At 48.9% G+C, this 25,220-nt stretch overlaps 1 protein-coding gene across 1 annotated transcript; it reads left to right on the plus strand.

Annotated features, from left to right (window-relative positions):
* qsox2 (quiescin Q6 sulfhydryl oxidase 2) lies at window positions 1-24,919 on the plus strand (the record flags this gene model as incomplete). Its single annotated transcript, XM_080532872.1, has 13 exons — window positions 1-298; window positions 3,911-4,011; window positions 5,918-5,966; window positions 6,522-6,615; window positions 9,023-9,113; window positions 10,592-10,737; window positions 13,129-13,260; window positions 13,555-13,684; window positions 18,789-18,911; window positions 19,145-19,295; window positions 23,208-23,396; window positions 24,309-24,571; window positions 24,740-24,919. The coding sequence occupies exons 1-13, from the start codon at window positions 40-42 to the stop codon at window positions 24,917-24,919; spliced, it is 1,908 nt and encodes a 635-aa protein (XP_080388998.1). The 5' UTR covers window positions 1-39.
* Between the last annotated feature and the right edge of the window lie 301 nt (window positions 24,920-25,220).

The following is a 25,220-nucleotide window of genomic DNA, read 5'->3' on the forward strand; positions in this document are numbered from 1 at the left end:
CCTCTCTGCTGGGCTGTGTGAGTAGCTGTGGCCCTCCGGATGGCCCTCCCCGCCGCCGCCGCCTCCCTGCTGGCCTCCCTGCTGCTCTCCACCGCCCTGCTGCTGCCCCCCCCGGCCCGGGCCACCCCCCGCCGGCTGTACACGGAGGAGGACCCGGTGGTGATCCTGAGCGGCGCCTCGCTGCGCCCCAGCCTGACCAACTCCTCCTCCGCCTGGCTGATCCAGTTCTACTCCTCCTGGTGCGGCCACTGCATCCAGTACTCCCCCACCTGGAAGGGCCTGGCCGGGGACGTGAGAGGTAGGTACTCCCCCACCTGGAAGGGCCTGGCCGGGGACGTGAGAGGTAGGTACTCCCCCACCTGGAAGGGCCTGGCCGGGGACGTGAGAGGTAGGTACTCCCCCACCTGGAAGGGCCTGGCCGGGGACGTGAGAGGTAGGTACTCCCCCACCTGGAAGGGCCTGGCCGGGGACGTGAGAGGTAGGTACTCCCCCACCTGGAAGGGCCTGGCCGGGGACGTGAGAGGTAGGGAGGGGAGGGGGGTGTGGGGGTCTGTGGGGGGGTAGAGGAGAGAGGCTGGGTCTGGGGGTCTGGTGGACGTGAGAGGTAGGGGGGTCTGGGGGGGAGAGAGGCTGGGTCTTGAGGTCTGGGGGAGGTGGGAGAGAGGCTGGGTCTGGACCTCGACCACACATCCATCTGGGACGCAAACCTTGTTGTTGTTGTTGTTGTTGTTGTTGTTGTTGTGATGCTGTGCTAGCCTGTTAGCCTGGTTAGCTCAGCTCAGTGTAACAGCTGGTAGGCAGCAAGCAGCTGTTGCTTTAGTGGCTCAGTGTGGCTTAGTGCAACTGGCTGATGTTAGATTTTATATAACCGTTTTTATTATAATATCATATACCTGCTCAGACCAGGTTATACACACACACAGACGTCTTGCACACACACACACACACACACACACACACACACACACACACAGATAGTCGCTGCTGGTCAAACAGGTGAACAGCCAATAAGAGCAGGCCTCCCTGGTCACACCTGACCCAACAGGTGTCCACTGTTAACTGTTCTCACTGTTGTCTGTCTGTCTCTCTCTCTCTGTCTGGCTGTCTGTCTGTCTGTCTCTCTGTCTGTCTGTCTCTCTGTCTGTCTGTCTGTCTGTCTCTCTGTCTGTCTCTCTGTCTCTCTCTCTGTCTCTGTCTCTCTCTCTCTCTCTGTCTGTCTCTCTGTGTCTCTGTCTCTCTCTCTGTCTCTGTCTCTCTCTGTCTGTCTCTCTCTCTCTGTCTCTCTCTCTTTCTGTCTGTCTCTCTCTGTCTCTCTGTCTGTCTGTCTCTCTCTCTCTCTGTCTCTCTGTCTGTCTCTCTCTCTCTGTCTCTCTCTCTCTTTCTGTCTGTCTCTGTCTGTCTCTCTCTTTCTGTCTGTCTCTCTCTGTCTGTCTGTCTCTCTCTCTCTCTGTCTCTCTGTCTGTCTCTCTCTCTCTGTCTCTCTCTCTCTTTCTGTCTGGGGGTGCTTCAGTGAACACAACTAGTATAGTCTTGGTTAGTAGTTTAGTTTTAGTTTAGTTTATTAGTTTATTATATCGAGGACAATCCAAATACATGAACCATAAAATACAGTAAAAAAGGCAGCGTTAGCCTAGTCGGCTAATTTTCAGCTGAAGTCCCCGGCCAGTTGCAACATGGCATCCTGAAAAGTAACGTCATTAGTTAAAATAAAACATTTAAATATTCTAAGAACACGTGGCTGAGACAAGGTACCCCAACATCACACTTGACAAAAAACACACGTAAGCAAGCTGAGGTGATTGAAGGGGCTACAACAAACACCACATACACACTTATGGGGGCAGCGACATTTCAAGCACATAGAAGCCACAGGACAATTACAGGCCACACAACATTAAGCACTTACAAACAGCAATACATTAAACAGAACAAAACATACAATAAAAGGCATTATGGAGAGGCAGCACAGAGTGGGATTAATGAGGACAAGTATAGTTCTGTGTCAGCCTGGCTTTCATGTGTGTTGTGAAGGTGGAGTAAGTATGTATGTCTTTGAGTTGGTTGGGTAGTGAGTTCCAGTTTTCTATTGCTATCACTGAGAAGGATTGCTTACTGAAGGTGCTTTTCCTGAATGGAACTATAAGGTCGCCACGAGAGGTGCTTCTGGTGGGCCGTAAGCTGTGGTCACGCTGGTTTATGAAAGAGTTAAGCGGGGGAGGAGCTTTGTTATGCAGAATTTTATGGATGAGACAGATGTTTTTGTATTTGATGGTGTCTTCCCAGCTAAGGTATTTACATTTGTCTAGGATGGTACAGTAGTGTGTGCTGTTGGGCTTCTGGTCCATGACCTTAAGGGTCCGCTTGTATAGGGTGGCTAATGGCTTTAGGGAAGTGCTGTATGCATGGCCCCAGCTTGTCAAACAATATGTGAGGTGCGACATAATTGATGCGTCCATATATAGTCTGGCAGCACTCATGGTCAGTGAGCTTCTGATGTACCTGAAGTTTGCCAGGCCAAACTTCACCCTACCAGTAGGGATGCTCCGATTGATCGGCCACTGATTTAAATCGGCCGATTTCACTCCAAATGACTCGATCGGTGATCGGCAAAAATGGCCGATCGCAAAAACCGATCTTTTTTTTTCCTTTTTTCCTGGGGAAGACAGATAACTGAACAGAAAACATAGGAGGACGTAACAGTATGTAAACCATGAAGGCCACGTTTATGATGTCTTTTATACAGCCATATCACTGACTTGGGCTTCAGGCCCTAACTGGGTGATAGGCCAGACTTTTACTATGCCATAAAAATGGGTCTGCGTTTGCTTGGTGCCTAATGGATCAAAACTTTTGTCTAAAAAGCAAAAAATATGTAGGCTATCCAGTCAGTAGGCCTACAGTTATGTATTTAAAAAAAAAATCGGTATCGGTTGATCTTGAGGAAAAAAATCGGTGATCGGTATCGGCCCCAAAAATCCAGATCGGAGCATCCCTACCTACCAGACACTTTCTTGATGTGCTCTTTGAAAGTCAGGTTTGAATCAATGATGATCCCTAAATATTTGAACGACGGAACTATACTAATGTTTTGCCCTGAAATGGTTATGTTTGCCGTGGTCATATTGTGTTGTTTGGAGAAGAACATTCCTACAGTTTTATTAACGTTGAGCTGGAGGCAAGAGCTGTTGAGCCATTTGGTGACCTTTTCCATAGCAGAGCTAAGTTTGGCAGCTGCCAGGTGTTTGTCATGCACATATAAAACAGTGTCATCAGTAGTAGTCTCAGTGTGTCTCAGTTAAACCACCAGTAGAGCTCTGAGGTAGAGGACTGTAGCTCCCAGTAACTGGCATTCATAGTCTGTGTGTGTGTGTGTGTGTGTGTGTGTATGTATGTGTGTGTGTGTGTGTGTGTGTCTTTGTTGCTGCCTGCTGGCTAGCTGGCCTGTGATTGGCTGACTGGGAGCTAGCTGGCCTGTGATTGGCTGACTGAGGGCTAGCCGCCTGCCAGCTGCTCAACCTTCCTGACCTCTGACCTCAGAGCTGCACCACCCAGACTACTGGAGGAGTGTGTGAGTGTGTGAGTGTGTGAGTGTGTGAGTGTGTGTGTGTGTGTGTGGGGGGGGGGGGGTTGACTGTGTGAGAGAAAGTGTGTTTGTGAGAGAGAGAGAGAGAGAGAGAGAGAGAGAGAGAGAGAGAGAGAGAGACAGAGAGAGAGAGAGAGACAGAGAGAGACAGAGAGAGAGACAGAGAGAGTGTGTGTGTGTGAGACACTGCAGTTGTTATCAGTTATAAATGATAATCCATGGTCAGTCCACCTGGCAGACAGTTCAGCTCAGATCAATAAAGTCATAACAGGTCTTATTGGATGTGTTGCTATAACAACCCCCTCCCCCCCCCCCCCCCCCCCCCAGACTGGGAACAGGCCATCCGTGTGGGGGTGCTGGACTGCGCCCAGGAGAACAACTTTGATGTCTGCAAGGAGATGGGGATCCACTTCTATCCTACCTTCAGAGTACGTACACACACACACACACACACACACACACACACACACACACACACACCAGGGCTCTACAGTGCGACCATTTCACTCGCATTTGCGACTAAAAATACATCTGTGCGACTAGAGAAATAAATTCACGAGCACACGTGCGAGTACCGTTTTAAAAAAAAAAAAAAAATAATAATTTTAATTTTTTTTTCTAAAAATAAATCTGCGCGAACCGTGTGGCCACATTTTAAGCCGTCAGCCAGCCCGCTACGACCACGGGAAGTCATGTTAAAAGTGAAGTTACTTCTGTTAAACTGGCGCTAAGCTAACATCGCTAATCGCTAACTCCCTCCTGGGCCTTAAAGAGACAAGCGCCCTTTTCTCATCTCAAGCTTCATTAGCTTCATTAGCTCACCACATCTACAGATTTGGTCCCACACACTCCAGATTTGAACCCAAGGTTACAACCAGGGTTAACTACCCAGGGTAGAAAGTAGAAAGCTCTCAGACCTTCAGAACCCATTGAAAGTAGTGGAGGTACTCCAGAAGTCCAAATGCATCTCTAATCCTAGGAAACCCTAGGAAGCAAGTTGCCTAATGGCATGAAAATGCAACATGTTGTACTTGAGTGTGGCAGAGAGGTGGGACCCCCGGGGATGGTGGTGTGCTAACAGCTAGCCGCCGCAGAGGCACCGTGCTGGGCTGGCCACCTCCACATGTCACCACCCCGGGCAGCATGGGGCTGGGGACTGGTCATCTGGATGTGGGGTAGTTTAATACCCCTAGATGTGGAGTTGTCTGGCCACCGTGTGTGACTGATGTAGCCTGACCCAGCAGCAGGGAGGTGGGCAGCATGGAGACAGACCTCTGCATGGCCTGGCTGGGCTGCTAGCTGACAGACCTAGCCCTAAAGCCTGGCTGGGCTGCTAGCTGCTAGCTGACAGGCATGACATGGATGAATGAATGAACATGCTGCTAACCAGGAGAACTTGACACAGCTAGTTACCATAATACAATGCCATCAACTCTGCGTCTAGTAGGGCTGTAGGCATGGGCCAATGTGTGATTTTGGTGCAAAAATTGCAAAATCACTAATAAAAATGTGTTATAATTACATTTTTCACTGTGCTCCTAAATTTCTTTGTGTGCCCCTAACATTTTTCATTTAAAGGTTAGCGTAGAGCCCTGCACACACACACACATTAGGGTTGGCTGGTTTTATGATTAAACCATACATCGCGTTCTAAACAAACAGCAACGCTAGTTTTTTTGTCATAAAAGCGATTCTGCTACGTGTAATAAACACCTTCAGAGTGTCCAGCGCCTCTGTGTGTGCGGCTGAAGATGCTACGAAGGTGATGACAGAACTTTATGTAAACGATGTCAAATAAATAACCTAAACTGTAAACCAGGGTTAAACTGTAAACCAGGGTTAAACTGTAAACCAGGGTTAAACTGTGAACCAGGGTTAAACTGTAAACCAGGGTTAAACTGTAAACCAGGGTTAAACTGTGAACCAGGGTTAAACTGTGAACCAGGGTTAAACTGTAAACCAGGGTTAAACTGTGAACCAGGGTTAAACTGTAAACCAGGGTTAAACTGTAAACCAGGGTTAAACTGTGAACCAGGGTTAAACTGTGAACCAGGGTTAAACTGTAAACCAGGGTTAAACTGTGAACCAGGGTTAAACTGTAAACCAGGGTTAAACTGTAAACCAGGGTTAAACTGTAAACCAGGGTTAAACTGTGAACCAGGGTTAAACTGTAAACCAGGGTTAAACTGGGGATTTTTAGGGTAAAAAAAAAGAAGAAGTATACAGCCCAAGCCTAACACACATCCACCTTCTACCCACCTTTAAAGTAGGTACACACACACACACACACACACACACACCTGACCTCTGACCCCTGCTGTGTTTCCTCCTCAGTACTTCAGAGCTCACGGCGCCACGGCTGACCTGGGGACCACCTACAGAGGTAGGTGTGTGTGTGTGTGTGTGTGTGTGTGTGTGTGTGTGTGTGTGTGTGTGTGTGTGTACGTACATGCGTGCGTGTGTGTGTGTGTCCTTATGCGTGTGTTAGGCCTGTAACAATTAAAATAAAATTCTGGACACTTAATTGTATCAGAAATAATTCTCATTAACAATATAATTGTTACTGAACCCCACATTTTGCCCAGTGAGCGGGCCGGCGCCTTGCATGGCAGCTTGGCCGTCATTGGTGTGTGAATGTGTGTGTGAATGTGTGTGTGAATGGGTGAATGAGAGGCCGTTGTAAAGCGCTTTGGGATAAGGAGATATATAAGTGTAATCCCGTTACCGTTTCACTGTTATGTGACCCAGATAATGTAACAACACAGATAATGTAACAACACAGCAGCCTATGCAGTAAACCATGCCTCTGTATTATCATAAACGTATGTTGGCAGTTTTGGAGATGTAAGTCTTACTAGGCAACTCGTATTGGCCATCAAAATAGTACAGCATGGTGGGTTCAGGGTGCAGTACCGTGTCTGACCTCTGACCTCTACAGAGGCGGACAGGGAGATCCAGACGGTCCGGCAGCTGATGGTCGACTTCCTACAGAACCACACCAGACAGGACTGGCCCCCGCTGCACCCCTACAGGTCAGTACCCTACCCCTGACCCCTAAACCTAGACCCTACCCCTGACCCCTAACCCAGGGCTTAAAGTACTCCGGCACAGTGCCGGATTTCCGGCGCGGGAGAATTAAAAATATAAATAAATAAACTGCAATTGCGCCATTGCGCCGACGTGGTGGCGGGGGCGCTGTTTCACAAATAACTTAGCTTTCGTGTTTGCTAGCGAAACAGCTGATAGTTGATGTTGACTGATCAAGGAGAATACATATTTGAAAGTACAGAATGCCTGAGAGCCTTATATTGCATTATATTACATAATATTTTGAATGGCCATCTGGTGCCTGAATATTGTTTTTTCCTTTACATAAATAATGACATTTCCACCATAAATTGATGGCGAAAGGGCACAAATTGGTGCATATCAATTCACCAGAATGCAAGAAATTAAGTGTTTGATGCTCGTTTAAGGACCCTCAGACAGCCCTGCTTCATGGGCCCTCCCCGATGTCTAACACCACTGGTACCACCTCCGCCTCATTTTGAGCCAGGAAAAACCCTGAGTAGTGACGGGAAGCCTTATGGGACGTGGTGCCAAGAAGGAGAATATAAGTGATAGTGGCTTAATAAGTAATCAGTTTGTTCTTTTAAAGACATGTATATATTTTATTCTGTATTGTTATAGTGATAGTGGCTTAATAAGTGATGCAATCAGTTTGGCCTTTTAAAGACATCTATTTTTATTTTATTTTATTAAGTATAAAACAGTATTATGAATGAATGAATGAATGGTCTTTATTGTCATTACAGTTTTTCCCAATTGCTAAAACACAAAAGCCAATTCTCTAAACCAAATGACCAGTTCTCTAAACACATTTAATAAAACGAGCTCCCATTTGCCAAAACCATAAACACATTTCACATGAAGACACAATTCACAAAACACAATCCTCCTTTTCTCATAAATCTAAACACATTTTGTCTTGCTAAAACACAAGTTGCAAAAAACTCAAATTCAAATTCTCAAATTAAAGCTCATGTGATGCAAAATGCTTGCCACAGTCAGCAACATTTTAACACAATGAACACACCTGGCTTCATTCATTAAACATAACGACTCAAAATTTAAGACACTTGTTGCAAATGATTGTGTGTGTGTGTGTGTGTGTGTGTGTGTGTGTGTGTGTGTGTGTGTGTGTGGTATAGTTCCATAAATAAATAAAAAAACATCACACCCTGAACATTGTTTTCAGTGAGTATTGTTGTGTGTAATGGATCCTCTGTAGTGTTTGCATTGAGTTGTGATACAGTACAGTATTGTACATGTTACGGTACATGTGGGAATACGGTAACATTTTTCAAACCTTTATTTACGTAAAACTCGATAGGACAACAGTGCAACAACTTCGCGGCTGAACTTTAGTAAAATTTCGGACATCATATGCCATTTAAAGGGGGGAAATAGATATCTAAAAATGCATGACTATCATGCAAAATCAGCCTTACTGTAATGTAAAATATGTAATGTTAGATATAACGTTAGACAGGGAGCGCAGATTTATTTTTATGCATAACTATCATACATGTGGGAAAACTAGGGTTAGGGTTAGGTGCTAGGGTTACAGTAAGGTTAGGGTTAGGATTAGGGGTAGGGTTTGAGTTTGAGTTTTGAAGAGAGAAGGTGTGGTTTTGCTTATGTAGCTTTAGAAAAGTGTGTTGTGTTTAGAGTTTTGGGAAAATGGAGGAAAGTTTTGTGAAATGTGTTTTAGCAATTGAGAAAAACTGTAATACAGTACAGGTACCATACAACGAAATTTCGGAGAGGGGGCTCCCCTGGTGCTTGGAAAAAGACTAAAAACACGAGGGCCAAGGGTAAAATAAAAAAGGGAAAAGAGCTGGTTTACATAAATAAAGGCTATGTACACTATCTACTATACTACTATACTATACAATAAAACACTGTGCTGTACTCTATGCTATGCTATAAATATCCTAACTTTTCCTATATCTGAACCTTATGTACACAAGGGTTGTCATATTGCACATAGTATTGTTGCACATTCATTTAAAGTATTAATGCATTTTAACATTGAGACATATATCTTGTATTGACTATAAAATAGTATTAATGCATTTAAACATTGAGACAAGAAGCTGTCTTCTGTACCCGCTCTCCCAATATCTCAAACTGTGACCCCCCTCCCCAAGAAAAAGTTTCAGGCACAGGAATTTTTCCCACTTTAAGCCCTGTTAACCCTAGACCCCTAAACCTAGACCCTACCCCTGACCCCTACAGGTCAGTACCCTACCCCTGACCCCTAACCCCGAGACACTACTCCCTACTCCTGGTCTGTGTGTGTTCGACCCTAGACTTACTCCTGGTCTGTGTGTGTGTGTGTGTGTGTGTGTGTGTGTGTGTGTGTGTGTGTGTTAGGTCTGAGGAGCTGCTGCCTCTGCTGGGTCAGAAGTCGGACCGCTACACGGCCATCATCCTGGAGAAGGACGACTCCTACGTGGGCCGAGAGGTAGGGGGGAGGGGCTAGAGGAGGGGGAGGGGCTAGAGGAGGGGGGAGGGGCTAGAGGAGGGGGGAGGGGCTAGAGGAGGGGCTAGAGGAGGGGGGGAGGGGCTAGAGGAGGGGGGGAGGGGCTAGAGGAGGGAGGAGGGGCTAGAGGAGGGGGGGAGGGGCTAGAGGAGGGGGGGAGGGGCTAGAGGAGGGGCTAGAGGAGAGGGGGAGGGGCTAAAGGAGGGGGGGAGGGGCTAGAGGAGGGAGGAGGGGCTAGAGGAGGGGGGGAGGGGCTAGAGGAGGGGCTAGAGGAGGGGGGGAGGGGCTAAAGGAGGGGGGGAGGGGCTAGAGGAGGGAGGAGGGGCTAGAGGAGGGGGGGAGGGGCTAGAGGAGGGAGGAGGGGCTAGAGGAGGGGGAGGGGCTAGAGGAGGGGGGAGGGGCTAGAGGAGGGGCTAGAGGAGGGAGGAGGGGCTAAAGGAGGGGGGGAGGGGCTAGAGGAGGGAGGAGGGGCTAGAGGAGGGGGAGGGGCTAGAGGAGGGGGGAGGGGCTAGAGGAGGGGCTAGAGGAGGGAGGAGGGGCTAGAGGAGGGGGAGGGGCTAGAGGAGGGGGGAGGGGCTAGGGGCTAGAGGAGGGGCTAGAGGAGGGAGGAGGGGCTAGAGGAGGGGGAGGGGCTAGAGGAGGGGGGAGGGGCTAGAGGAGGGGCTAGAGGAGAGGGGGAGGGGCTAGAGGAGGGGGGAGGGGCTAGAGGAGAGGGGGAGGGGCTAGAGGAGGGGGGAGGGGCTAGAGGAGGGGGGAGGGGCTAGAGGAGGGGGGAGGGGCTAGAGGAGGGGGGAGGGGCTAGAGGAGGGGGGGAGGGGCTAGAGGAGGGGGAGGGGCTAGAGGAGGGGGGGAGGGGCTAGAGGAGGGGGGAGGGGCTAGAGGAGGGGGGAGGGGCTAGAGGAGGGGGGGAGGGGCTAGAGGAGGGGGGGAGGGGCTAGAGGAGGGGGGGAGGGGCTAGAGGAGGGGGAGGGGCTAGAGGAGGGGCTAGAGGAGGGGGGGAGGGGCTAGAGGAGGGGGGAGGGGCTAGAGGAGGGGGGAGGGGCTAGAGGAGGGGGGGAGGGGCTAGAGGAGGGGGAGGGGCTAGAGGAGGGGGGGAGGGGCTAGAGGTAGGACACGCTATACTATATTTTAGAAATAGTATTTTTCCTCCTGTAGAAGTCTTCCCTGCTCCTTACTGTGTGATGACTCTGTTACCATGGAGATTAATACCACACTGTCTATTATTATTATTATTATTATTATTATTATTATTGTAGCCGGTTACTACGGCAACATCACCTAAGCCAGCCAGCTACTACAACAACAACAACACTAACAACAACAACAACAACATCAACAACATATTAGTGTTGTTGTTGTTGTTGTTGCCGTAGTAACCGGCTGGTCTCCTAGGTGATGTTGCCGTAGTAACCGGCTGGTCTCCTAGGTGTTGTTGCCATAGTAACCGGCTGGTCTCCTAGGTGATCCTGGACCTGATGGCGTACCAGGGGCTGGTGGTGAGGCGGGGCCTCAGCTCTGACTCCGCCCTCCTCCGCAGGCTGGGCGTGGCCTCCTTCCCCTCCGCCTACCTGCTGCACCCCAACGGGACACACGCCCCCCTCAACGTGTACGTACCTGCGTGTGTGTGTGCGTGTGCGTGCGTGTCATAGTCCATAGTCTATAGTCCATAGTGAATATTGTGTGATCTCCAACACATCACGTGTAAACATGTGACAGAGTGAGGTCATGGGACAAGGTGAGGTCATGGGTCTGGTCTGAGGTGCTCTGCAGTCTGCACAGTGAGAAACTCAAGCTCTTCTGTCTGGAGGATAAACAGCCCATCTGTTTGGTGTGTCAGACTGCAAAACAGCATAAAAAACATGACTGTTGCCCGGTAGATGAAGCTGTACTGGATCATAAGAGTGAACTCCAGACTGCACTGGAACCCTTAAAGGAGAAGCTGAAGACCTTTCAACAGGTTAAACTGACTTGTGATGAAACAGCTAAACATCTTGAGAGCCAGGCCCAGCGCACAGAGAGGCAGATGAAGGAGCAGTTTGAGAAGCTTCACCAGTTTCTACGAGATGAAGAGAGAGTCAGGATCGCTGCACTGAGGGAGGAAGAGGAGCAGAAGAGTCAGGTGATGAAGAGGAAGATTGAGGGGCTGAGCGGAGAGATATCATCACTTTCAGACACAATCACAGCCATGGAGGAGGAGCTAAAAGCTGATGACATCACATTCCTGCTGAACTTCAAGGCCTCCATGGACAGAGCCCAGAGCACACTGCCGGATCCAGAGAAGGTTTCAGGAGCGCTGATAGACGTGGCAAAGCACCTGGGCAACCTGCAGTTCAGAGTCTGGGAGGAGATGCAGGGAATAGTGGAATACACTCCTGTGATTCTGGACCCCAACACTGCCCACCCATGTCTCATCCTGTCTGAGGATCTGACCAGTGTGACAGATGGAGAAGAGGAACAGCAGCTTCCTGATAACCCAGAGAGGTTTGACTCCTATGCTGTGGTCCTGGGCTCTGAGGGCTTTGACTCAGGGTCACACAGCTGGGACGTTGAGGTGGGGGGGAGTACAGACTATACCCTGGGTGTGATGACAGAGTCTGCAGACAGGAAGGGAGACTCAGGCTTTTTGGATGGATCCTGGTGGCTTCGGTTTGGTGATGGGGAGTTTTATACATGTGGTCCAGGTGTTCCAGGTGTTCCATACACTGACCTCACAGTTAGCCAGAACCCCCAGAGGGTCAGAGTGCAGCTGGACTGGGACAGAGGAAAGCTGTCATTCTCTGACCCTGACACTAACACACACCTACACACACTCACACACACCTTCACTGAGAAAGTCTTTCCATTAACCTGGAATGTTTGTAACCTTCATCCTCTGAGGGTGTTACCAGCGAAGGTGTCTGTATCCATGGTCACTCCCTCTGTCTGAATCAATGATGAACTAACTTACAGTACTTAGACCTTAGTGTTCCTCTGAGACAATCAAACATCAATAACACTTACTAATGTCCTTAAAGCCAGTCAGCAATGTAAAAGATGAATAAACCCTTTGATTATGATGTAAATGTCTTACCTAAACGTAACCATAACAGCAAGGACCGTTGGAAGTTCTGTGTCATTTCTAGAGCATCACAGATATGTCATACACATCCACTGCTAATGTATCTGATCTACCGTTTACATTAGTTGGTGGCTCTTTGATGGTACACAGAAGTGACTGGATGTGTGTTTCAGTGTGAGTCTAATGAGACCCACCTGATGGAGGGAGAGGATGAGCAGCTCTCTAGCTACAGAACATCTCTTCATGTCCTCCATGATGTTGTGTTGATAATCACTCGTTGCTAATGTAGCATCTTTCTGTCATGATTTTGTTTTCATCACTTTTTGATTGTGTCAGTTGGTATAACTGATGTTTGTAAACATGGACTTGTTGACAGAATGAAACAATAGAACCCTGATTGATTGATTGATTGATTGATTGATTGATTGATGGTATAAAATGTTTTCTATATATGAACATAATATATCTACTTCAGTGCTTCTCCAGTATGTTCCATGTAAACGTCTCTATCTGAATCAGACTGACTGTATCAGGTATATAACCAATAAATATACAACTTCAATCATCTAATCCAGACTGCAATGCAAGGCGCCGGCCCGCTCACTGGGAGCAATTTGGGGTTCAGTGTCTTGCCCAAGGACACTTCGACATGTGGCCAGCCGGGGCTCGAACCGCCGATCTGCCAACCTTGCGATTATTAGACGGCGACTCTACCTCCTGAGACACAGCCTCTACCTCCTGAGACACAGCCTCTACCTCCTGAGACACAGCCTCTACCTCCTGAGACACAGCCTCTACCTCCTGAGACACAGCCTCTACCTCCTGAGACACAGCCTCTACCTCCTGAGACACAGCCTCTACCTCCTGAGACACAGCCTCATACTACAGAGGGACGTCACAGTGTGTTATAATGGCGCTGTGTGTGTGTGTGTGTTCCAGGCAGAAGAGGCTGCGTTTCTTCTTCTCCTCTTTCCTGAAGCAGCTGCCGGGCGTCAGCAGGAGGAGCAGCGCCGCCCAGCGCCCCCTGCTGGAGGGAGGCCAGGACGCGCACGCCTGGAGGGACTTTGACAAGTCAGTCTGACACCAATGTGTGTGTGTGTGTGTGTGTGAGAGTGAGAGTGAGAGTGCGTGTGCGTGTGCGCGCGCTATGTTGTTAAATGTTTATCTATTTATTTTTTCTTACTATCTTATTTTTCTGTATTTTAATCACTTTGAATTGCCCTGCTGTATGAAATGTGCTGTACTAATGAACTGGCCTTGCCTTTGTGTGTGTGTGTGTGTGTGTGTGTGTGTGTGTGTGTACGTGTGTGTGTACGTGTGTGTGTGTGTGTGTGTGTGTGTGTGTACATGCGTGTGTGTGTGCAGGTCTGAGGTGTACATGGCAGATCTAGAGGCGGGGCTTCACTACATGCTGAGGGTGGAGCTAGCCACGCACCACACCCTGGAGGGGGAGGAGCTAAAGACCTTCAAGGACTTTGTGACGGTGGTTGCTAAGGTAACGCAGCAAGGCCGAGGCCCTGGTGGTTGCTATGGCAACCAAGGCCGAGGCCCTGGTGGTTGCTATGGCAACCAAGGCCGAGGCCCTGGTGGTTGCTATGGTAACCAAGGCAGAGGCCCTGGTGGTTGCTATGGTAACCAAGGCTGAGGTAGTAACAGTGAGGTAGACAGTGAGGTAGTAACAGTGAGGTAGTAACAGTGAGATAGTAACAGTGAGGTAGTAACAGTGAGGTAGTAACAGTGAGGTAGTAACAGTGAGGTAGTAACAGTGAGGTAGTAACAGTGAGGTAGTAACAGTGAGGTAGTAACAGTGAGGTAGTAACAGTGAGGTAGTAACAGTGAGGTAGTGACAGTGAGGTAGACAGTGAGGTAGTAACAGTGAGGTAGTAACAGTGAGGTAGTAACAGTGAGGTAGTAACAGTGAGGTAGTAACAGTGAGGTAGTAACAGTGAGGTAGTAACAGTGAGGTAGTAACAGTGAGGTAGTAACAGTGAGGTAGTGACAGTGAGGTAGTAACAGTGAGGTAGTAACAGTGAGGTAGTAACAGTGAGGTAGTAACAGTGAGGTAGTAACAGTGAGGTAGTGACAGTGAGGTAGTGACAGTGAGGTAGTAACAGTGAGGTAGTGACAGTGAGGTAGTAACAGTGAGGTAGACAGTCAGGTAGTAACAGTGAGGTAGTAACAGTGAGGTAGTAACAGTGAGGTAGTAACAGTCAGGTAGTAACAGTGAGGTAGTAACAGTGAGGTAGTAACAGTGAGGTAGTAACAGTGAAGTAGTAACAGTGAGGTAGTAACAGTGAGGTAGTGACAGTGAGGTAGTAACAGTGAGGTAGTAACAGTGAGGTAGTAACAGTGAGGTAGTAACAGTGAGGTAGTAACAGTGAGGTAGTAACAGTGAGGTAGTAACAGTGAGGTAGTGACAGTGAGGTAGTAACAGTGAGGTAGTAACAGTGAGGTAGTAACAGTGAGGTAGTAACAGTGAGGTAGTAACAGTGAGGTAGTAACAGTGAGGTAGTAACAGTGAGGTAGTAACAGTGAGGTAGTAACAGTGAGGTAGTAACAGTGAGGTAGTAACAGTGAGGTAGTAACAGTGAGGTAGTAACAGTGAGGTAGTAACAGTGAGGTAGTGACAGTGAGGTAGTGACAGTGAGGTAGTGACAGTGAGGTAGTGACAGTGAGGTAGTGACAGTGAGGTAGTGACAGTGAGGTAGTGACAGTGAGGTAGTGACAGTGAGGTAGTGACAGTGAGGTAGTGACAGTGAGGTAGTGACAGTGAGGTAGTAACAGTGAGGTAGTAACAGTGAGGTAGTAACAGTGAGGTAGTAACAGTGAGGTAGTAACAGTGAGGTAGTGACAGTGAGGTAGTGACAGTGAGGTAGTGACAGTGAGGTAGTAACAGTGAGGTAGTAACAGTGAGGTAGTAACAGTGAGGTAGTAACAGTGAGGTAGTAACAGTGAGGTAGACAGTGAGGTAGACAGTGAGGTAGTAACAGTGAGGTAGTAACAGTGAGGTAGACAGTGAGGTAGACAGTGAGGTAGTAACAGTGAGGTAGTAACAGTGAGGTAGTAACAGTGAGGTAGTAACAGTGAGGTAGTAACAGTGAGGTAGTGACAGTGAGGTAGTGACAGTGAGGTAGTGACAGTGAGGTAGTGACAGTGAGGTAGTAACAGTGAGGTAGTAACAGTGAGGTAGTAACAGTGAGGTAGTGACAGTGAGGTAGTGACAGTGAGGTAGTAACAGTGAGGTAGTGACAGTGAGGTAGTGACAGTGAGGTAGTGACAGTGAGGTAGTGACAGTGAGGTAGACAGTGAGGTAGTAACAGTGAGGTAGTAACAGTGAGGTAGTGACAGTGAGGTAGTAACAGTGAGGTAGTGACAGTGAGGTAGTGACAGTGAGGTAGTGACAGTGAGGTAGTGACAGTGAGGTAGTAACAGTGAGGTAGTAACAGTGAGGTAGTAACAGTGAGGTAGTAACAGTGAGGTAGTAACAGTGAGGTAGTAACAGTGAGGTAGTAACAGTGAGGTAGTAACAGTGAGGTAGTGACAGTGAGGTAGTGACAGTGAGGTAGTAACAGTGAGGTAGTAACAGTGAGGTAGTAACAGTGAGGTAGTAACAGTGAGGTAGTAACAGTGAGGTAGACAGTGAGGTAGTAACAGTGAGGTAGTAACAGTGAGGTAGTAACAGTGAGGTAGACAGTGAGGTAGTGACAGTGAGGTAGTGACAGTGAGGTAGTAACAGTGAGGTAGTAACAGTGAGGTAGTAACAGTGAGGTAGTAACAGTGAGGTAGTAACAGTGAGGTAGTAACAGTGAGGTAGTAACAGTGAGGTAGTAACAGTGAGGTAGACAGTGAGGTAGTGACAGTGAGGTAGTGACAGTGAGGTAGTAACAGTGAGGTAGTAACAGTGAGGTAGTAACAGTGAGGTAGTAACAGTGAGGTAGACAGTGAGGTAGTGACAGTGAGGTAGTAACAGTGAGGTAGTAACAGTGAGGTAGTAACAGTGCGGTAGTAACAGTGAGGTAGTAACAGTGAGGTAGTGACAGTGAGGTAGTAACAGTGAGGTAGTAACAGTGAGGTAGTAACAGTGAGGTAGTAACAGTGAGGTAGACAGTGAGGTAGTAACAGTGAGGTAGTAACAGTGAGGTAGTAACAGTGAGGTAGTAACAGTGAGGTAGTAACAGTGAGGTAGTGACAGTGAGGTAGTAACAGTGAGGTAGTGACAGTGAGGTAGTGACAGTGAGGTAGTAACAGTGAGGTAGTGACAGTGAGGTAGTGACAGTGAGGTAGTGACAGTGAGGTAGTAACAGTGAGGTAGTAACAGTGAGGTAGTAACAGTGAGGTAGTGACAGTGAGGTAGTAACAGTGAGGTAGTAACAGTGAGGTAGTGACAGTGAGGTAGTAACAGTGAGGTAGTAACAGTGAGGTAGTAACAGTGAGGTAGTAACAGTGAGGTAGTAACAGTGAGGTAGACAGTGAGGTAGTAACAGTGAGGTAGTGACAGTGAGGTAGTGACAGTGAGGTAGTAACAGTGAGGTAGTAACAGTGAGGTAGTAACAGTGAGGTAGTAACAGTGAGGTAGTAACAGTGAGGTAGACAGTGAGGTAGTGACAGTGAGGTAGTGACAGTGAGGTAGTAACAGTGAGGTAGTAACAGTGAGGTAGTAACAGTGAGGTAGTGACAGTGAGGTAGTAACAGTGAGGTAGTAACAGTGAGGTAGTAACAGTGAGGTAGTAACAGTGAGGTAGTAACAGTGAGGTAGTGACAGTGAGGTAGTGACAGTGAGGTAGTAACAGTGAGGTAGTAACAGTGAGGTAGTAACAGTGAGGTAGTAACAGTGAGGTAGTAACAGTGAGGTAGTAACAGTGAGGTAGTAACAGTGAGGTAGTGACAGTGAGGTAGTAACAGTGAGGTAGTAACAGTGAGGTAGTAACAGTGAGGTAGACAGTGAGGTAGTAACAGTGAGGTAGTAACAGTGAGGTAGTAACAGTGAGGTAGTAACAGTGAGGTAGTAACAGTGAGGTAGTAACAGTGAGGTAGTAACAGTGAGGTAGTAACAGTGAGGTAGTAACAGTGAGGTAGACAGTGAGGTAGTAACAGTGAGGTAGTAACAGTGAGGTAGTAACAGTGAGGTAGTAACAGTGAGGTAGTAACAGTGAGGCAGTAACAGTGAGGTAGTAACAGTGAGGTAGTAACAGTGAGGTAGTAACAGTGAGGTAGTAACAGTGAGGTAGTAACAGTGAGGTAGTAACAGTGAGGTAGTAACAGTGAGGTAGACAGTGAGGTAGTAACAGTGAGGTAGTAACAGTGAGGTAGTAACAGTGAGGTAGTAACAGTGAGGTAGTGACAGTGAGGTAGTAACAGTGAGGTAGTAACAGTGAGGTAGTAACAGTGAGGTAGTAACAGTGAGGTAGACAGTGAGGTAGTAACAGTGAGGTAGTGACAGTGAGGTAGTAACAGTGAGGTAGACAGTGAGGTAGTAACAGTGAGGTAGTAACAGTGAGGTAGTAACAGTGAGGTAGTAACAGTGAGGTAGTGACAGTGAGGTAGACAGTGAGGTAGTAACAGTGAGGTAGTGACAGTGAGGTAGTAACAGTGAGGTAGACAGTGAGGTAGTAACAGTGAGGTAGTAACAGTGAGGTAGTAACAGTGAGGTAGTAACAGTGAGGTAGTGACAGTGAGGTAGACAGTGAGGTAGTAACAGTGAGGTAGTAACAGTGAGGTAGTAACAGTGAGGTAGTAACAGTGAGGTAGTAACAGTGAGGTAGTAACAGTGAGGTAGTGACAGTGAGGTAGACAGTGAGGTAGTAACAGTGAGGTAGTGACAGTGAGGTAGTAACAGTGAGGTAGTAACAGTGAGGTAGTAACAGTGAGGTAGTAACAGTGAGGTAGTAACAGTGAGGTAGTAACAGTGAGGTAGTAACAGTGAGGTAGTAACAGTGAGGTAGTAACAGTGAGGTAGTAACAGTGAGGTAGTAACAGTGAGGTAGTAACAGTGAGGTAGTAACAGTGAGGTAGTAACAGTGAGGTAGTAACAGTGAGGTAGACAGTGAGGTAGTGACAGTGAGGTAGTAACAGTGAGGTAGTAACAGTGAGGTAGTAACAGTGAGGTAGTAACAGTGAGGTAGTAACAGTGAGGTAGACAGTGAGGTAGTAACAGTGAGGTAGTAACAGTGAGGTAGTAACAGTGAGGTAGTAACAGTGAGGTAGTAACAGTGAGGTAGTAACAGTGAGGTAGACAGTGAGGTAGTAACAGTGAGGTAGTAACAGTGAGGTAGACAGTGAGGTAGTAACAGTGAGGTAGTAACAGTAACAGTGAGGTAGACAGTGAGGTAGACAGTTGCTATGGTAACAGCATGTTCCAGCTGTTCCATGGCCGGTGGTTGCTATGGTAACGGTGTTGCGGTCCCCAGCTGTTCCCTGGCCGGTGGTTGCTATGGTAACAGTGTCGCGGTCCCCAGCTGTTCCCTGGCCGGTGGTTGCTATGGTAACAGTGTTGCGGTCCCCAGCTGTTCCCTGGCCGGTGGTTGCTATGGTAACAGTGTTGCGGTCCCCAGCTGTTCCCTGGCCGGTGGTTGCTATGGTAACAGTGTTGCGGTCCCCAGCTGTTCCCTGGCCGGGCGGCGGTGGTGAAGCTGCTGGAGACGCTGCTGGAGTGGCTGGTCAGCCTGCCCCTGGAGGAGATCCCCTACGCCGCCATCCTGGATCTGGTCAACAACAAGATGAGGGTGAGACACACACACACACACACACACACACACACACACACACACACACACACACACACACACACACACACACACACACACACCCACAAACACACACACACATACACACACACACATACAATGTTTGTTTTTGCTAAACACACAGTTATCTCCCCCTCCCCTCCCCCCTCCCCTCCCCTCCCCCCTCCCCTCCCCTCTCCCCCTCCCCTCCCCCCTCCCCTCCCCCCCTGTAGATCTCGGGGCTCTTCCTGAGCGACCAGCTGCAGTGGGTGGGGTGTCAGGGCAGCAGGGTGGGGCTGCGGGGCTACCCCTGCTCCCTCTGGACCCTGTTCCACGTCCTCACCACGCAGGCTGCCAGCCGCCCTGACGCCCTGGTCAACACCGGTACGCATCATCCCTGTTACCCCCTAGACCAGCATTTCTCAACCTTTTTTCAGTCACGGCACCCTTCAAAAGTTCATAAAATCTCAAGGCACCCCAGTTTAAAATATAGCTATTCAAAAATGACACTGCATCACTCAGACGGCCCCATATAGCGTGCGCGCACACACACACACACACACACACACACACACACACACACACACACACACACAACGGCTATTGAGAGAGAGGGGAGGGAGTGTGACTCACCATCAATGGGAGGCCTGCGCCTGGGAAGACGCACACAACCGTCCTATTCTGGCAGGGATGGATGAGAGGCAGACACGGAGCTCCTGGTCCACAGCCCTCAGTCGCTCCCTGTACTTGTTTTTGATATACGTCAGGCTTGAAAAGCTCAGTTCGCACAAGTACGTTGTGGAGAAGGGTAGAAGAATAGCAACGGCGCTACTTGAAGCTAGTGGGTACTCGTTTTCCACTGATACCCAAAACCTGTCCAAATCCATGTCCTGAAATTTAATTTTCAATGTGCGATCTTCCCTGATCTCTGCCAGTTGCTCCTGTGTTGGCAGTGACAATTCACTTGAGCTCTTGAGTGCACTTGAACTCCAAGGATCACGGACCCAGTCAAACTCTGCATAAGACTCAGATGGAAAATAGTGCCTAAATCGCTCGTCAAGAGTTTTCAGATGCTGAGTGATGAGGTCAGAAAGTGTACTGCTGTTTGAATGCACACTACACAAGGGAAACATCTCAAGCCTGCCCTGTTCCACAAAGGAACGCCAGAGTGTGAGCTTAGATCTGAAGCCACGCAGTTTGTCAGACGAGGTGAGAAGGTTTTCTTCTTTGCCTTGCATTTTAATGTTCAGCTCATTGAGATGCTTAAAGATATCGGCCAAGTACGCAAGTTTTGCGCACCATCGCTCATCTGCGAGCAGCTCCGCATGTGCATATTTCTCTCCTATCAGGAAGGTTTTCAGTTCTTCTTTTAACTCATACAGTCGGCCCAACACCTTCCCACGCGAAAGCCAGCGGACGGCTGTGTGTAGTAGCAAGCTACGATGCTCTGCTCCCATTTCCTCGCATAGGATCGAAAACAGACGGCTCTTTAACGGGCGCGTCTTGATGAAATTAACCATGTCCACCGCTCTGTCCAGTACATCTGACAGTTCTTTGGGTAGTGTCTTTGCAACAAGTGCCTCTCTGTGAAGGAAGCAGTGGGTTGTTCGCATGCCTGGGTTTTGCGCTTTGACCCTACTGATGAAGCCCTTGGCACTGCCCGTCATAGCAGCCGCACCATCAGTGCAAATACTGACACAGTTATTCCAGCTTAATCCTCCCTTTTCAATGTACTCTGTTGTCAGACGATAAATCTCCTCTCCGGTCGTTTTGGTAGGAAGTGGTTTGCAAAATAAAAAATTCTCCCTGATACGGTCCCCGTCTACGAATCGAACATTTGCCAATAGCTGAGCATGCCCACTCACGTCTGTAGATTCATCAATTTGCAACGAAAAATGTCCCCTTGCCTTGATTTTTTCCAAAACGATATCTTCAATATCTGCAGACATGGCATTGATTCGCCTTCCAATTGTACAGTCAGACAGCGGGACCTTTGCTATCTCTTTTGCAGCTTGTGGGCCTAGCATGTGATTAACTATTGCTGTGCATGCTGGCAATATAACTAACTCGGCAATAGTATGTGGCTTCTTCGCCTTAGCAATAATTTCGGCTACAAGGTAGCTAGCCTCCAATGCTTTAACCGAAACTTTGGCGCAATTCATCATCACCCGTTCTTGACGGCTATGCTGACTTTTCATCCGAACAAAGTATTCAGAATCCTTGCCAGCTTGTGATGGATGATTGGTTCTTAGGTGTCTTTTGAGTTTACTCGGGACCATCGCTTCATTTGACAGTTTCATGCCACATATTAAGCACAAAGGGAGAGGGCATGATGGATCCTCATTAGAGATGAAGCCATAATTTAAGTAGCTGTCGTCGTATTGTCTTTTTTTGGCCTTATCTACCTTCGATGTAGAGCTGGATGGAGTTGGCTCTGTTTCAGAGTCAACCTTCGCTTCTTCTGGAGCCTTTCTTTTTAAAAAGCGTTCCATGATGCTACTTGTCTGCTACTTGTCTACTACCTGTCTGCTTCCGCTCGAAATGTCTTTGCGCGGTAAATGAAAAAACAATGCAGGCTGCAGTGCAGACACACTGACCTTACACTGAACCCGGTATTGACATTGTGACATGGGAAGACAGACAGATTTTGATGATGAATTGTATTGTATTGGATTATATTTATTTGTATATATTTATTTATTTATATATGTATTCATTCATTCATATGAACGTCAGAATATAGAATTATTTGACGGCACCCCTGAAGACACCAGGGGGCGCCCCAGTGTGCCGCGGCACCCCGGTTGAGAAACGCTGCCCTAGACACCTGCCTTACTGTGACATCATCACTGTTACCTCCTATAGACACCTGCCTTACTGTGACATCATCACTGTTACCTCCTATAGACACCTGCCTTACTGTGACATCATCACTGTTACCTCCTATAGACACCTGCCTTACTGTGACATCATCACTGTTACCTCCTCCTATAGACACCTGCCTTACTGTGACATCATCACTGTTACCTCCTATAGACACCTGCCTTACTGTGACATCATCACTGTTACCTCCTCTAGACACCTGCCTTACTGTGACATCATCACTGTTACCTCCTCTAGACACCTGCCTTACTGTGACATCATCACTGTTACCTCCTATAGACACCTGCCTTACTGTGACATCATCACTGTTACCCACCTCTAGACACCTGCCTTACTGTGACATCATCATCCCTGTTACCCACCTCTAGACACCTGCCTTACTGTGACATCATCACTGTTACCTCCTCTAGACACCTGCCTTACTGTGTCATCATCACTGTTACCTCCTATAGACACCTGCCTTACTGTGACATCATCACTGTTACCTCCTATAGACACCTGCCTTACTGTGACATCATCACTGTTACCCACCTCTAGACACCTGCCTTACTGTGACATCATCACTGTTACCTCCTATAGACACCTGCCTTACTGTGACATCATCATCTCTGTTACCTCCTCTAGACACCTGCCTTACTGTGACATCATCACTGTTACCTCCTATAGACACCTGCCTTACTGTGACATCATCACTGTTACCTCCTCTAGACACCTGCCTTACTGTGACATCATCACTGTTACCTCCTCTAGACACCTGCCTTACTGTGACATCATCACTGTTACCTCCTCCTAGACACCTGCCTTACTGTGACATCATCACTGTTACCTCCTATAGACACCTGCCTTACTGTGACATCATCACTGTTACCTCCTCTAGACACCTGCCTTACTGTGACATCATCACTGTTACCTCCTCTAGACACCTGCCTTACTGTGACATCATCACTGTTACCTCCTATAGACACCTGCCTTACTGTGACATCATCACTGTTACCTCCTATAGACACCTGCCTTACTGTGACATCATCACTGTTACCTCCTCCTATAGACACCTGCCTTACTGTGACATCATCCCTGTTACCTCCTCTAGACACCTGCCTTACTGTGACATCATCACTGTTACCTCCTCTAGACACCTGCCTTACTGTGACATCATCACTGTTACCTCCTCTAGACACCTGCCTTACTGTGACATCATCACTGTTACCTCCTATAGACACCTGCCTTACTGTGACATCATCCCTGTTACCCACCTCTGAGTGGATGGGGGTTAGGGGTTAAACACATTAAGGAGACGAGAACCAACCACCTGACTGGATGATGCCACGGCTTTCGAACCCATGCCGGAACGTTTCTGAAAGTTATAATTCCGGTTAGCGTTAGCCAATCATAATTCAGCATCTCCCCCCCCAGGCCTAGAGGACGACCCCCGGGCGGTGCTGCAGGCGGTGCGCAGGTACGTGTCCACGTTCTTCGGCTGCCAGGAGTGCGGGCAGCACTTTGAGGCCATGGCGGCGGAGTCCCTCGCCCAGGTCTCCACCCTGGACCAGCAGGTGCTCTGGCTCTGGAGGAAGCACAACCGCGTCAACGCACGCCTCGCAGGTGGGTCCGAAACACAGGTAGACGCAGGTGGGTCAGCAGGACAGGTGGGTCAGCACCACAGCAGTACCTAACCTAGCAAATGGGTCAGCTCTATAGCTAGTAGCTAGCTAGCACCTAAGCTAACCAGGTGGATACACCTGTTGTTGGGTTTCAACCATTTCTCCAAAGCGACTAACAGTTAGAGATTCCAGGGACAGTCTCCCTGGAGTAACTTAGGACGCACTGGTGGTGGTGTTCCCAGGTCTTACTCAAGGACACACTAGTGGTGGTGTTCCCAGGTCCTACTCAAGGACACACTAGTGGTGGTGTTCCCAGGTCTTACTCAAGGACACACTAGTGGTGGTGTTCCCAGGTGGGATTTGAACTAATGACCTTCTGATCACCAGTCCAACTCACTGTCCCCTAGACCACCTCTACCCACTGAGGGGTTAGTGAATTCCCAAGTGGGTTGACAAAGATATTGATCGATCTATTGACTGATTGATTGATTGAGTCAGTGTTGAGTGTGTGTGTGTGTGTGTGTGTGTGTGTCACTGACCACCATGTTGTCTTGTCCTGTACAGACAGGCTTTTGGCTAACCCCAAAAGTCTGTCTTTCTGTGTCTTGTTATTATTTGTTTCTTGTTTTTATTTTCACTTGTTTACCTATTTCTTTTAACCTGCTATTACTTTTGCTCTTTAATTATGTTTTGATAGCCTATGTAAAGCACTTTGTGACCGCTGGTCTGTGATAGGCGCTATATAAATAAACTTTACTTACTTACTTACTTACTTACTTACTTACGTATGTTAGCGTATTAGCGTGTTAGCCTACCGGGTACTTGCGTATGTTAGCGTATTAGCGTGTTAGCGTACTGGGGACTTGCGTACATCATATGTATTTACTTACTTCCTTGTCTGTCCCGCCCGCAGGCTCTCTGAGCGAGGACCCCCGCTTCCCTAAGAGCCAGTGGCCCCCCCCGGAGCTCTGCCCCCTCTGCCACGAGGAGGCGGCCGGCCTGCACGCCTGGCAGGAGGACGCGGTGCTGGCCTTCCTGAAGCTGCACTACGCCCCGGCCAACATCTCCCCGCGCTACACCCTCAGCCCCCCCGCAGGCCCGGGGGAGGGGGGGGCGGGGGGCGCCCCAGGACCAGGACCAGCCCCAGCCAAGCCAGGACCAGAGGCGGGGCCGGGGGTGCAGGAGGGGGGGGCCCAGACCCAGACACACACACAGCCCAGGGGTCTGGAGGTGGAGGGGGGGGGGTCTCTGCCCCAGGGTGGAGGTGGGGGTGGGGGGGTGGTGGAGGAGGCCGGGGGTGGTGGGGGGGGGGGCCAGGGGACCGGGGGAGGGGTGGGGGAGGGGGGGGTGCAGCGGGAGGCCCGCCCCGGCGTGTCGTTCCTGGGCCTGGGCTTCAGCAGCGTGGACATGAGCCTGTGCGTGGTGCTGTACGCCTCCTCCTGCCTCTTCCTCATGATCATGTTCTTCCTCTTCAGGGTGCGCTCCAAACGCTGGAAGGTCCGCCACAACAAGGCCTACGTATAGTCCTGGGGGGGGGGGGGGGGGGGCAGAGAGAGGGGGGGGGCAGAGAGAGGGGGGTTGGGGGGAAGGGGGGGGGCAGAGAGAGGGGGGGGGCAGAGAGAGGGGGGGGGCAGAGAGAGGGGGGTTGGGGGGAAGGGGGGGGGGTCAGCGGCAGTCCAAACCTTTTGTCCGTCTGGAGAACTCCTTATTTATTTGTGTTGTTGTTTTGTTTATCCTGCTGTGAATCTCCTCCAGGTCTACTTCCTGTAGAGGGACTTCCTGTAGGAGGTCTTCCTGTAGGAGGACTTCCTGTAGACTTCCTGTA

This window comes from Nansenia antarctica (genome assembly GCF_963989245.1).
Source record: "Nansenia antarctica genome assembly, chromosome: 5".
NCBI lineage: Eukaryota > Metazoa > Chordata > Actinopteri > Argentiniformes > Microstomatidae > Nansenia > Nansenia antarctica.